Below are 14,327 nucleotides of genomic sequence, written 5' to 3' on the forward strand. Positions count from 1 at the left end.
GTGTGTGTGTGTGTGTTTGTGTTTGTGTGTGTGTGTGTGTGTGTGTGTGTGTGTGTGTGTGTGTGTGTGTGTGTGTGTGTGTGTGTGTGTGTGTGTAAAAGGACCCATTTATTGGCCTACTTAAACTGAAGGCTTTTCACAAGAGTGATGTGTGTGCATGAAAAGAGTGGCGTCCTGCCGCTGGTTTTTAACCCTTCTCTGGCCATGGCTGTGTTGACAAGTCACTGGTTTTTAACCCTTCTCTGGCCATGGCTGTGTTGACAAGTCACTGGTTTTTAACCCTTCTCTGGCCATGGCTGTGTTGACAAGTCACTGGTTTTTAACCCTTCTCTGGACATGGCTGTGTTGACAAGTCACTGGTTTTTAACCCTTCTCTGGCCATGGCTGTGTTGACAAGTCACTGGTTTTTAACCCTTCTCTGGCCATGGCTGTGGTGACAAGTCACTGGTTTTTAACCCTTCTCTGGCCATGGCTGTGGTGACAAGTCACTGGTTTTTAACCCTTCTCTGGCCATGGCTGTGGTGACAAGTTACTGGTTTTTAACCCTTCTCTGGCCATGGCTGTGGTGACAAGTCACTGGTTTTTAACCCTTCTCTGGCCATGGGCTGTGTTGACAAGTCACTGGTTTTTAACCCTTCTCTGGCCATGGCTGTGGTGACAAGTCACTGGTTTTTAACCCTTCTCTGGCCATGGCTGTGTTGACAAGTAACTGGTTTTTAACCCTTCTCTGGCCATGGCTGTGGTGACAAGTCACTGGTTTTTAACCCTTCTCTGGCCATGGCTGTGGTGACAAGTCACTGGTTTTTAACCCTTCTCTGGCCATGTCTGTGTTGACAAGGCACAGCTTTATAGCTGGAGTGTCATTTAACAGGACATTTTGTTATATTTCATTATAAACCCAACTGTTTATCTATTCAAAATATGGAACACATTGTATAACCGCAGACAATATTGCTGACGATATTCATGCATTATCTGGTTAGTTTGTTAGACACATTACATCTCAAGTTGTAAACTGTATGTAAATGGAATACATCATTCCCCTAACTATGTCTTAATAAGGTCCTGTAACGTGGCCTATCAGGGAGCAGCTGAATTATTCAAATACCAGGGTGTTATCTAGACACCACTGATGGTAATGGCGGTCCATGTTTTTATTTATCTAGGCAAGTCAGTTAAGAACAAATTCTTATTTACAATGACGGCGTAGGAACAGTGGGTTAACTGCCTTGTTCAGGGTCAGAACGACAGATTTTTTTCACATTGTCAGCTCGGGGATTCGATCTTGCAACCTTTCAGTTACTAGTCCAACGCTCTAACCACTAGGCTACCTGCCGCTAGGCTACCTGCCGCTAGGCTACCTGCCGCTAGGCTACCTGCCGCTAGGCTACCTGCCGCTAGGCTACCTGCCGTCAATGAGGCACGTAGGGGAAACAAGGGTGTGTGTGTGTGTGTGTGTGTGTGTGGAGAGAGAGAGAGAGAGATGTTTGTCTCCTGAAAAACATGTTGCAATTAAGCTAAACTCAGACTTTTCTACATGTAAAAATAAATCACAAATAGGACAGCAAGTTTTCCCTTTTTGTTGTTTTGCCGACTTTTACAAATGTCATTACAATTTAGTCCTCCGTCTTTCTACCCCAATGTCATGCCCTCTACGCAGTTATTTCAATCTGCCAGTATGAATTTGGCGCTGTGAGATTTGTGCCAGTGTAAATTTGGCTGAGTTTTTGGTTCAAATCAAATTGGACATAAGCACCGACAACACCATCTGTTACCAAAACATGCAGAGAAGAAATGAAGGACAAAATAATGTTTTAGATAAATGGATTTTCAATTTCATAAAATTGTTGACTGTAGATATATCTCAATAATGTGCATATGTCTATCCAATTAAATGTTACATTCATTCCGTTTTGCACCCACCATAATTATTCAGTCCAGGAGGATTTTGTTATTATAGTTGCTATAATCTCTGATACTATAATATATATTTTTCTGAATATAAATCTACTATTTTGAAAAGAAATCTAATAGAAATGTCATAGTAAGAAATAAAATAAAAATCTCTAGTTTATTACTTGGTAGTGTGCACTTCTCTAGCAGCCATTCAAGTACACACTCTCAGCAGTCGAAGGTGTTTTGACAGGTAATTATATCTCTAGAGCTCTCGGTTTCGAGCCCAAAAAGTGTTTACTGTGCTGTTCGTCAACACCTCCATGATCATTGGGCCATATGTACCTGTGGGTGTGTAGTGATTGGTTCTCCTGTAAGACACACCATGTCATACACCACGTTGACAGAACATACACTGTGCCCTAGGAGGGAGAGAGAGGGAGGGAGGGAGAGAGAGAGAGGGAGGGAGGGAGGGAGGGAGGGAGGGAGGGAGGGAGGGAGGGAGGGAGGGAGGGAGGGAGGGAGGGAGGGAGGGAGGGAGGGAGGGAGGGAGGGAGAGAGAGAGAGAGGGGCACACACACACAGAGAGAGGCACATACACACACAGAGGAACACACACACACACACAGAGAGGCACACACGAGAGAGGCACACACAGAGAGAGGCACACAGAATAAAAACATTTGGACATGTATTGGTCTGATTTCTGAAGTCCTGTCTGCTTCCTCTCTCCGTTGATGTTGAGCTGGAAGGCATGTGCTACAGTAGTGTGTGTTTTCCTGTGGTAAACATACGAGTTCTTCTGCTGACTGTCTTGGTGTCTAGGGGTTATTCATCTGAACCAACTTACTGTAGACTCACTGACTGAGGTACTTGGGACTCTTTTACCGTCTCTCTTTCTCTCCCTTTCGTCTGGTTCGGTAGGAGAAAGGGAGCGTGCGGGGAGAATTATTTTGTTGACATAGTACCCACTGCAACTGTTGCCAAGCGCAGGCAGCTTTTCCTAACAACACACATAATTGGTACTTTTAGTGCCTAACCTTGCGTAGGTGGAAGAGACGCTGTTTTGACAAAAGCTTTTTGATACAAACCTCTCTCTCATCACTCTCTCCATCTTCTCTCTCTCTCCATCACTCTCTCCATCTTCTCTCTCTCCTCACTGATCCTTCTCAAGCTAACGGCGTGTTGTTTGTCAGTGTGCGTCTTTCTCCATACATTTGGCAGCAGCCCTGAGCATTATACAGCACTGAGCATTACTGAGGTGTGTGTGTGTCTTGTCTACATTATACTGAGGTGTGTGTGTCCTGTCTACATTATACTGAGGTGTGTGTGTGTGTCCTGTCTACATTATACTGAGGTGTGTGTGTGTGTCCTGTCTACATTATACTGAGGTGTGTGTGTGTCCTGTCTACATTATACTGAGGTGTGTGTGTGTGTCCTGTCTACATTATACTGAGGTGTGTGTGTGTGTCCTGTCTACATTATACTGAGGCGTGTGTGTGTGTCCTGTCTACATTATACTGAGGCGTGTGTGTGTGTCCTGTCTACATTATACTGAGGCGTGTGTGTGTGTCCTGTCTACATTATACTGAGGCGTGTGTGTGTGTCCTGTCTACATTATACTGAGGTGTGTGTGTGTGTCCTGTCTACATTATACTGAGGCGTGTGTGTGTGTCCTGTCTACATTATACTGAGGTGTGTGTGTGTGTCCTGTCTACATTATACTGAGGCGTGTGTGTGTGTCCTGTCTACATTATACTGAGGCGTGTGTGTGTGTCCTGTCTACATTATACTGAGGTGTGTGTGTGTGTCCTGTCTACATTATTCTGAGGTGTGTGTGTGTGTCCTGTCTACATTATACTGAGGTGTGTGTGTGTGTCCTGTCTACATTATACTGAGGTGTGTGTGTGTGTCCTGTCTACATTATACTGAGGTGTGTGTGTGTGTCCTGTCTACATTATACTAAGGCGTGTGTGTGTGTCTTGTCTACATTATACTGAGGCGTGTGTGTCCTGTCTACATTATACCGAGGTGTGTGTGTGTGTGTGTCCTGTCTCCATTTACTAGTGTAGGTAATACCAGCGCTGAGGCTTCCCTTAAGGCCTGTATCACTACGGATCACCTCCAAGCTCTCCCACTGTGGCAGACCAATGGAGCACGGCCCTGCACTGCGTTGTGGTGTGTGTGTGTGTGTGTATAAGTCTGTGTGAATTACACACTGTGTGTGTGTCTACGCAGAGACGAAATGACATCTGGGTGCCGAACCAACCACCCCTCCCTCCATCCTTCCATCCCTCCCTCCTTTCCTCCCTTCTTCCCTCCCTCCACCTCAAAATGTTAGTGTTTGGGCCGTTTGCAAAGCGTAGATAAACTCTGTCGGTGCTTGTATAATTGGTTATTCAATCCTGACCCCTGCTCTGTGGTGGTGGCCAGAGCCTCAGCTCCCCGCTGCCAAGAGGAGTCAATGTGGAGCCTGTTCGGGCAGGCCGGGCCGGAGCCAGGGCCTTTCCTGTGAGCCCTCCCCACTCCGGCTGGGGCTGGCGCAGGGACAGAGACCCCTTTGTTGTCCACTGAGGCCCTGGCTTGTTCCCTCTCTCTTCTTTTCCCTTCCCGCACTCTCGTTCACTTTTCCCTCTCTCTCTCCCTCGCTCTCTCTCTCCCCTCCTCTCACTCTCTCCCTCTCTCTACATCCCCCACCCCCTTTTCTTCTTTAACCAAACATCTCCTGCCTTGGCCAATATGAGATAATAGGAAAAATAGAGCTGGCTGTTTGGGTGAGTCAGGGCAAAGCGTCTGAGTGAAAAATAGAGCTGGTTGTTTGGGTGAGTCAGGGCAAAGCGTCTGAGTGAAAAATAGAGCTGGTTGTTTGGGTGAGTCAGGGCAAAGCGTCTGAGTGAAAAATAGAGCTGGTTGTTTGGGTGAGTCAGGGCAAAGCGTCTGAGTGAAAAATAGAGCTGGTTGTTTGGGTGAGTCAGGGCAAAGCGTCTGAGTGAAAAATAGCTGGGCTGTTTGGGTGAGTCAGGCCAAAGCGTCTGAGTGAAAAATAGAGCTGGTTGTTTGGGTGAGTCAGGGCAAAGCGTCTGAGTGAAAAATAGAGCTGGTTGTTTGGGTGAGTCAGGGCAAAGCATCTGAGTGAAAAATAGCTGGGCTGTTTGGGTGAGTCAGGGCAAAGCGTCTGAGTGAAAAATAGAGCTGGTTGTTTGGGTGAGTCAGGGCAAAGCGTCTGAGTGAAAAATAGCTGGGCTGTTTGGGTGAGTCAGGGCAAAGCGTCTGAGTGAAAAATAGAGCTGGTTGTTTGGGTGAGTCAGGGCAAAGCGTCTGAGTGAAAAATAGCTGGGCTGTTTGGGTGCTGGTGCTGCCATTAGAGAGACACTGCTGCTGTCTTTATTACAGTAAATGGACTTTAAATGAGCTTTATTGTGATGTTGGCCATCCAGCTGAATCTCTCCCTCTCGCTTTCTCTCTCCCTCCCTACCCTCCTCCATCCCTCCCTCCATCCATCCCTCCCTCCATCAGAAGCCCCCAGCATTGAGAGGCTGTTGTCTAAGGACTGGAAGGACAAGCTGTTGGCCATGGGATCAGGACATTTTGGAGAAATCAAAGGTAAACAACAGTACAGTCACACTGTCTGTCTGCCTAGAGTAGGGGTATTCAACTCGTGGCCTGGGAGCCATTGATGGTCCCCCCCCCCCCCATTTGTGTTCCTAACTCTTGTTCTTCAATTCCTTGAAAATATTGAGATACAGTATGTGGGGAAATAGGCCTTTTAGTGCTTTTTACTGAGACGTGTCCCTTTGGCAAAATGACTTTGACAGGCCTGGCTTGGAATGTCCCCCTAGGTGCAGTGATCACAGTAAGAGATAAACGGTTACATGTATATCCGTCTGTCTCTCAGGCCATTTATTTTTCTCAATACCTAAATTGTCTCCTTGTATTGAGATTCTAAACACATGTTCGCTGTCAATGTCACACCAAACTCAAAGCATGCAGCAAAAGGCAACTCCAGTTTCCTCACCCCTCCATGAGAATAGAGCTTTCACTTTCCTCACCCCTCCATGAGAATAGAGCTTTCACTTTCCTCACCCCTCCATGAGAATAGAGCTTTCACTTTCCTCACCCCTCCATGAGAATAGAGCTTTCACTTTCCTCACCCCTCCATGAGAATAGAGCTTTCACTTTCCTCACCCCTCCATGAGAATAGAGCTTTCACTTTCCTCACCCCTCCATGAGAATAGAGCTTTCACTTTCCTCACCCCTCCATGAGAATAGAGCTTTCACTTTGATGGTTAACTGCAGTGTTAGTTAACTCTCAGGGCTGCTTATCGTACATGTAACACAGTTAATGGCACATCCTCGTCTGTAGCTCTTACACATGTTACCGCGGTAAATGATACATTTACCCCTAACACTGAGACGGAGAAACATGGAGCGTAACTCTCTCTTCTCTCTTTCTCTCCTTGTTTCTCTTGCTCTCTCTCTCTCTCTCTCCCTCTCCTTTTCTCTCTCCCCTCTCCCTTTCTCTCTACCTCTCATTCCTTTTCTCTCGCTCTCGTTCTCTCTATCTTCCCTTTCTCTCTACCCCCTGTTAATGTACGCTGAAAAAGAAAGGGAGGGTTTCATTTAATTTCACTCTAGGGCACAGACATGAGCTCCAGTGGTAATTGTGCTTCATTAGGAAGTAAAGAAATATGTAATCAAAGCTGTCCTGGTCTCCTCTCTTAGCACTAGGATGGAGCTTCATTGATCAGTCCCTCCCTGTGCCTCCCGCTGACATGACATTTCTGTGTGTGAGCGTCCCGCCTCGCGCAGATGAAACAAGCAGCTGGAGAGGAACATCAGGAGTGTGTGTGTGTGAGGAGAGAGAGAGTGTGTGTGTGTGAGCTTTCTCCTGAACAAAGTGAATTTGAAAAGGCAGGTCCTTGTGATCAGGACTGAATGAGATCAGAGCCAGACAGTTGGCTTCATGCAGTGCATTACCAAGCAATAATAACCTACTGCTGGTTGTGGATCCTAACGTGTCTCGGCCACAAGAAAAAGTCTGAACAATTTGTTTGGGTCAAAACCCAAAAGAGTTTTTGGAAGCACTTCTGCTTTCCCCTCTCCCTTTCCTCCCTCCCTCTCTCCCTCCCTCCCTCTCTCCCGCTCTCCTTCTCTCCCTCTGTACTATTCTAACTGCCATGGGGGAGTTATCTGTTAAGCCTAGTCATTAATTAGCCTGAGAGCGTCTTGACAACTACTACATTGTTACAAATTGGTTAATTACTAGTGGATGTGATAGGCGTGAGGCTGGTTTCAGGGCTCTAGGCTACGTCACAAATGGCACCATATTTCTTACATAGTGCATTACTTATGACCAGAGCTCTTTGAGCCCAGGTCAAAAGTAGTGCACTGTATAGGCACTAGGGTGCCCTTTGGGACCCAGCCTAGGATCTGCTTAAGGAAGTTTGGAGCAGAAGGAAACACCTTATTGATCCACCAGCAGCTGAGGAAACAACTAACACACTGTGATTGATGACGCCGGAGTGTTTGTTGAACGTGTGTGGGAGAGGGAGGGAGGGAGGGAGGGAGGGAGGGAGGGGGTGGAGGGAGGGAGGGAGTGGAGCGAGGGAGGGAGGGGTGGAGGGAGGGAGTGGAGGGAGGGAGGGGTGGAGGGAGGGAGGGAGGGAGGGAGGGAGGGAGGGAGGAGGGAGGGAGGGAGGGAGGGAGGGAGGGAGGGAGGGAGGAGGGAGGGAGTGGGGGGTGGAGGGAGGGAGGGAGTGGGGGAGGGAGGGAGGGAGGGAGGGAGGGAGTGGGGGGTGGAGGGAGGGAGGGAGTGGGGGGTGGAGGGAGGGAGAATGGGGGGTGGATGGAGGGAGGGAGTGGGGGGTGGAGGGAGGGGGTGGAGGGAGGGAGGGAGGGAGGGAGGGAGGGAGGGGAGGGAGGGAGGAGGGGGGAGTGGAGGGAGGGAGGGAGAGTGGGGGTGGATGGAGGGAGAGTGCGGGGGGTGGAGGGAGGGAGGGAGGGAGGGAGGGAGGGAGGGAGGGAGGGAGGGAGGGAGGGAGGGAGGGAGGGAGGGAGAGTGGGGGGTGGATGGAGGGAGGGAATATTTGTGTGTACTGGTACATTTATGTATGCACACCACTGCTTGTGTGTTGATCGCTGTGCGTATGCTTTTATCTGTATGTGTGTGTGAGTGTTTGCCCTACTAACAGGTTTCATGTTAGAGGGTATCTAGAAGTGGATTGAAGTGGAGTTTTTTAAGGGTATTACAGGGGCATTTTCCCCTGTCCAGGTCCCCCATTGAAAACCCTTTTTATCAGACAGTCACTTCTCAGTCCTACCCAGTCAGACAATCAGCATTCCTCCCAGTTAGTGTAAGTGTGGTGGTCTTATACCCCTTCCCCTGGAAGAAATACCTCTTTTGATCTCCCCTTTCACCCCTCCACCTCTCCCCCTTTTCCTCTCATCCCCCCTTCTTTCTGGACAGGCTAGCGTTTTTAACACGAGCTCCTTTCTAGTCTCGGTCGGCAGTAGTGAAGGGCTGGTCTGTGGGTCTGTGAGCTGTGGGTCTGTGAGCTGTTCAAGACAGCACAGGGTTTATTTTTCCAACGGGCGGCTCTGACAGTTGCCTTTATTGTCCATTGTTGGCGGAGGGAAGGAGGGATGACGGGAGGGCTGGAGGGATGGAACATCAGGGGGACAAATGGAGCTCACTCTCACCTTCCTGTGAGGTCAGGGGGTCAGGTCAGTGTCCCTTTCCTCTCGTTCTTTGTTTCTCTCCCTTTTTTCTTTCTCCCTCTCTCTCTCCCTCTGTTTCTTTCTCTTTCTTTCTCTCTCTCTCATCTGGTATGACTGGGGAAGGAATGTGACTCTGCTGAAGGTAGTAGCAGCTGGGGAACAATGGGGGATTGTACTGCTGGAGGGGGACACACACGTATGTATATATGCAATTGATTCCAAAGAACAAATGACACACACACACACACAAATAAAGTAATCCTGCATACATACACAGTATGTCACACATAGACAGACACTAAAGACTTGAAGGAAAATAGTCTAACACGGTTATGAGCACACACACACACACACACACACACACACACACACACACACACACACACACACACACACACATAGACTGTTTGTATAAGTGCCTCGGCGTGCCTCTGTGTAACTACATCCTGTTGAATGATTTAGGTTTCCTCCCTTGTGTGTGCGTGTGAGAGAGAGAGAGAGAGAGAGAGAGAGTGAGAGAGAGAGAGAGAGAGAGAGAGAGACCATGTGTGCGTGTGAATGGGGCTCATATGTCAGGATCTTTAGGGTCAAGGGTCAGGCCATGCTAACTGTGAGCAGGAGGCACGGTAACTGGAGGGTAAACAGAGAGGCCTGGGGCTGTCTGACACACACACACTGTTCAGAGGGAAAGAGAGGAAGGCTTGACTGAGACTGCATTCCAAGTTAACCCCTACCACCTACCTCTACCCTTAGGCAAAACAGTCATAGATATGTGTTATTCGGTATTAGCAACATGCATCCAAATCCTCTCAGATCTAGAAGAGGTACAGGGTTTGCGCTAAGGATTCATTTGGCATTTGGAATGAGTGCCCTTAACTCTGTTTTTAACAGATCTGGCCCTGTACTGTAAGCCGCCTTCTCCACTCTACCCCAGACACGCCCCATTGACGAAGACCCCTGACGTTCTAGCTCCACATCCTTCTAGCTCCACATCTCTGACCTCCAACCTTTACCCTCCCCCCACCAGGTACCTCAGAAAGCCTGGCCGAGAAGGAGCGCCAGCTGATGGGTATGATCAGCCAGCTGAGCAGCCTGAGGGAGCAGCTCCTGGCGGCGCAGGACGAGCAGAAGAAAGTGGCCGCCTCGCAGATGGAGAAGCAGCGGCAGCAGATGGAGCTGGCCAAGCAACAACAGGACCAGGTGAGAGAGAAGGAGATGTGTGTGATGTGAAGATATAGAGGTAGACACACACACACAGATGTATGATAAAACACACACACAAAGACATACATGTACACACACACCCCATACATTCATACACACCCTAGATACCCAAGTGCCGACACACAGAGCTAAGAAAAAGCAGCATGCGGGCGGGAGTCTGCCAGGTATTTGCATAGGGAAGGGTTTCTGTCTTCGTTTGGTGGTTCAGCCACTGGGGCGCTCTGAGCTTTACAAAGACTGTTTGCACTCTGAAGACGATTCATATATATCTGCCCTTTTGAAGTGAACAGTATACAATGGATGTATTGTAATGGCGTATAGTTCCCATCTGAGCCCAGCCCGTCACATGTCATATCCATATTTGATAAGAGGGCCACATTTGAAGCTGTGATGTTTGTAGACGTTTGTCACTTGTCCCATGGGACATTGAGCCTCTGCACGCCTGGTTATGTATGTGATCAATGCTCTGCCTGTTGGTTTGTGTGTGTGTATCTTTCTGAACTCTCTGGGTCTTTTATCACAGATTGCTCGGCAACAGCAGCAGCTTCTGCAGCAGCAACACAAAATCAACCTCCTGCAGCAACAGATCCAGGTGAGACTGTGTGTGTGTGTGTGTACCTGTGTGCATGTGCCTGTGTGTGTGTGGGTGGGTGGGGGGGGCTTCTTATATGATGCGGCAACTCCGTCAGAAATCAGCAATCAGTATCTGACCGTCAGTGGCTGTCACCCTTTACCTCCGAAACACACGCACATATACACACACATATACACACACATCTGCACCTCACAGTACCAATCCCACAGCATATATACATACGCCCAACAATCACCAATCAACAGCCATCCCTCAACACTTCAGACAACTTGTGACTGCTGTAAGTTGAGTTTAATTCTCACAGGGGCCACATACACAGACAGACAGACTGTATAGACAGACAGACATCTCTCTCTTTCCTTCTCTCCTTTACCCCCCCCCCCCCTCTCTCTCTCCTTCTCTCTACAACACTGATAGCTTTGTTCCTCCAGGTGCCTCTCTGAGGTAGAAAGGTTTTGTTAACTCAGTCAGATCGGGGCGGCAGGTAGCCTAGTGGTTAGAGTGTTGGACTTGTAACCGAAAGGTTGCAATATCTAATCCCCGAGCTGACAAGGTAAAAATCTGTCGTTCTGCCCCTGAACAAGGCAGTTAACCCACTGTTCCTAGGCTGTCATTGTAAATAAGAATTTGTTCTTAACTGACTTGCCTAGTTAAATAAAGGTCAAATAAAAAGATGTGACTGATTTGGTTAATACAGTCAGACTTTGCCTTGACAGTGTGTGTATCTGGGACGTTCAAGCTAAACAGAGGCTATATACACACAACCCTCTGCCCTGGATTCCAGCCATTTGTTGCTTGTGCGATAAGAGGCCTTTCTGGTTGTGTGTGTGTGTGTGTGTGTGTGTGTGTGTGTGTGTGTGTGTGTGTGTGTGTGTGTGTGTGTGTGTGTGTGTGTGTGTGTGTGTGTGTGTCGGTCCATGTATTTGTGTTTGGAGCAGCTGTGTGTGTCAAGCCATAAACATGTCCGTTCTCGATTCACTCCCTCACGACCCTCAGAGACAAAGCTCTCTTTTCCCATGACTTTGCAACCTTTTCCCAAACAAACGTTCCTCCATTGAGTCTGCTGAACAATAGTTTCTCACAGCTAGGGACAGCTGAACGCAGCCTCGTTAGGGGAACTCAATCACAGGGGCTTATCGCTGAGAGAGACACACACACGCACACCCATTTCAACATCAAATGCACATACACATTATGCACACATACACAACTCACAACTCAAACACACACACAACCGATCATCAAAGACCTTGTCCCAGAAAGACTCCAGTTGAATCATTCATGAAGAGAATGTGAACACAATCCCACAGTACAATGAGGTGCCAGAGAGGGGTATAGAGGACTGTGTGTGTGTGTGTGTGTGTGTGTGTGTGTGTGTGTGTGTGTGTGTGTGTGTGTGTGTGTGTGTGTGTGTGTGTGTGTGTGTGTGTGTGTGTGTGTGTGTGTTGTGTGTGTGTGTGTGTGTGTGTGTGTGTGTGTGTGTGTGTGTGCGCGCGCGCGCGTGTGTGTGTGTGCCTGTGTGTGTGGCGTACCCGTCTGTTTTTGTGTGTGTGCGCGTGTGTGTGTGCCTGTGTGTGTGGCGTACCCATCTTTTTGTGTGTGTGTGCCAAACAGTACACTCACCCAAGCTTTGGTGAAGAACTCTTTCATCTCTCCACTGGACGAGGTGAAATCTGCAATATTAATCTCAGAGAAAATTAGAAGACATTGACACATATCAGACAATATAGAGAACATGTCATTGTCCACAACCTAACTTAATTAAATGACTTAAACTAAACTCACGACTCATCATCTAGAAGAGCTAATGTAAACTAAACTCACGACTCATCATTTAGAAGGGCTAATGTAAACTAAACTCACGACTCATCATTTAGAAGAGCTAATGTAAACTAAACTCACGACTCATCATTTAGAAGAGCTAATGTAAACTAAACTCACGACTCATCATTTAGAAGGGCTAATGTAAACTAAACTCACAACTCATCATTTAGAAGGGCTAATGTAAACTAAACTCACGACTCATCATTTAGAAGGGCTAATGTAAACTAAACTCACGACTCATCATTTAGAAGAGCTAATGTAAACTAAACTCACGACTCATCATTTAGAAGAGCTAATGTAAACTAAACTCACGACTCATCATTTAGAAGGGCTAATGTAAACTAAACTCACGACTCATCATTTAGAAGGGCTAATGTAAACTAAACTCACGACTCATCATTTAGAAGAGCTAATGTAAACTAAACTCACGACTCATCATTTAGAAGAGCTAATGTAAACTAAACTCATGACTCATCATTTAGAAGAGCTAATGTAAACTAAACTCCTCTGGTGTTGCGTAGCGATCTGCCGTGTGGCGGTGTTTTGTAAGGTGTGGATGAAAGGAGCACACCTGCAGAGCAGCTCAGGCCACGAACACACACACACAGAGGGTGTGTGTGTGTGTCGTGGCTAATGAACAGTTCCCTATGACCTCAACTCTTTTAATGTGTTACATCTTGCTTTCCCACACACAGGAAAATCATGTGTTTGTTACCTGTCTCTTCATATAGTCTCTCTCCACTCAGAAAATCACCCAGTCGCCCATCGGGATCCACCAGCAAATGATCTATAGAGCTTTTGGCTATTTAGTCCAATAAGATTAGCCACATTAGCTAGCCCCTCTGCTAACTAACACAGAGACGGAGCCTGAGACAGGGAGGGTTGAGACTCATTTAAGAGCAGCCAGACACCGTGACGACAGTCACTAACGAGCTGCTTATAAAGACCTGATTAAAGTCAACCCACATCCCTGTAAATTAACTCAATAACACTCCTCCCCTCTCTCACTCTCTCCCCCTCTTACCCTCTCTCTCTCTCTCTCTCTCTCTCTCTCTCTCTCTCTCTCTCTCTCTCTCTCTCTCTCTCTCTCTCTCTCTCTCTCTCTCTCTCTCTCTCTCTCTCTCTCTCTCTCTCTCTGTCTCTCTCTCTCTCTGTCTCTCTCTCTCTCTCTGTCTCTCTCTCACTGACAACACACCTGTCAGCCCACATAGCCCAGACCCATTAGTTCAATCACCATCCACCTCCACTGGATGAAATAGAAATGTTCTCTTCTGCTGGTAAGAAAAGAAAGGAGGACAAACAGACAGACAGAGTGAAACACAGACACACGGACCGCCTGCACACCTCCATGTGCTGTGCATGGGAGCGGCTAACCCAATTGGCTGTGTAATTGCTTAATTTGTCTCATCACTCTGGAATGAATGTAATTGGTGTTTTCTCTGCTCACTGTCTTTTACTGGTTACTGTTTCCATGGGCAGCTGCGTAAACAATCAGGAATGTTTTCATGCGTGTGTCAGTTCCATGTCATTGTGACCTCAAATAGGCTTAAGAGAAAATTGCCAAACAGGCTGAGAGGGGGATTAAACATAGTTCTGAAAGCACAAGGTAATAAGAGAGAGTGAGAGAGCAAGACAGAAGAGGCAGTAAGAAGACACACATTATGCCTAAACTTAGCCTTACCTATGTGACTGGTCAGAAGCTCCTCTCCTCTCCTCTCCCATCCTCTCCTCTCCTCTCCCATCCTCTCCTCTCCCCTCCTCTCCCCTCTTCTCCTCTCCTCTCCCATCCTCTCCCTCTCCTCTCCTCTCCTCTCCCATCCTCTCCTCTCCGCTCTCCTCTCCTCTCCCATCCTCTCCTCTCCTCTCCCATCCTCTCCTCTCCTCTCCTCTCCTCTCCTCTCCTCTCCTCTCCTCTCCTCTCTCCTCTCCTCTCCTCTCCTCTCCTCTCCTCTCCTCTCCTCTCCCCTCCTCTCCTCTCCTCTCCTCTCCTCTCCTCTCCTCTCTTCCTCCCTGATGCCAGTTAATGGTTCTTACCAGAGCGAGGACACACAGGAGCAGATGGGCACAGAGCTTT

The 14,327-nt window shown here is 47.9% G+C and overlaps 1 protein-coding gene across 1 annotated transcript in view; it reads left to right on the plus strand.

Annotated features, from left to right (window-relative positions):
* The window catches only part of LOC106576150 (transcription factor SOX-5), a 97,625-nt gene that overhangs the window by 34,710 nt on the left and 48,588 nt on the right, over positions 1–14,327 (plus strand). The window contains 3 exon segments of the mRNA XM_045699761.2: positions 5,410–5,496; positions 9,638–9,810; positions 10,358–10,426. Of these exon segments, the coding sequence (XP_045555717.1) occupies positions 5,410–5,496; positions 9,638–9,810; positions 10,358–10,426 (329 nt within the window).

This window comes from Salmo salar, chromosome 17, assembly GCF_965601325.2.
Source record: "Salmo salar chromosome 17, fSalSal1, whole genome shotgun sequence".
Lineage (NCBI taxonomy): Eukaryota > Metazoa > Chordata > Actinopteri > Salmoniformes > Salmonidae > Salmo > Salmo salar.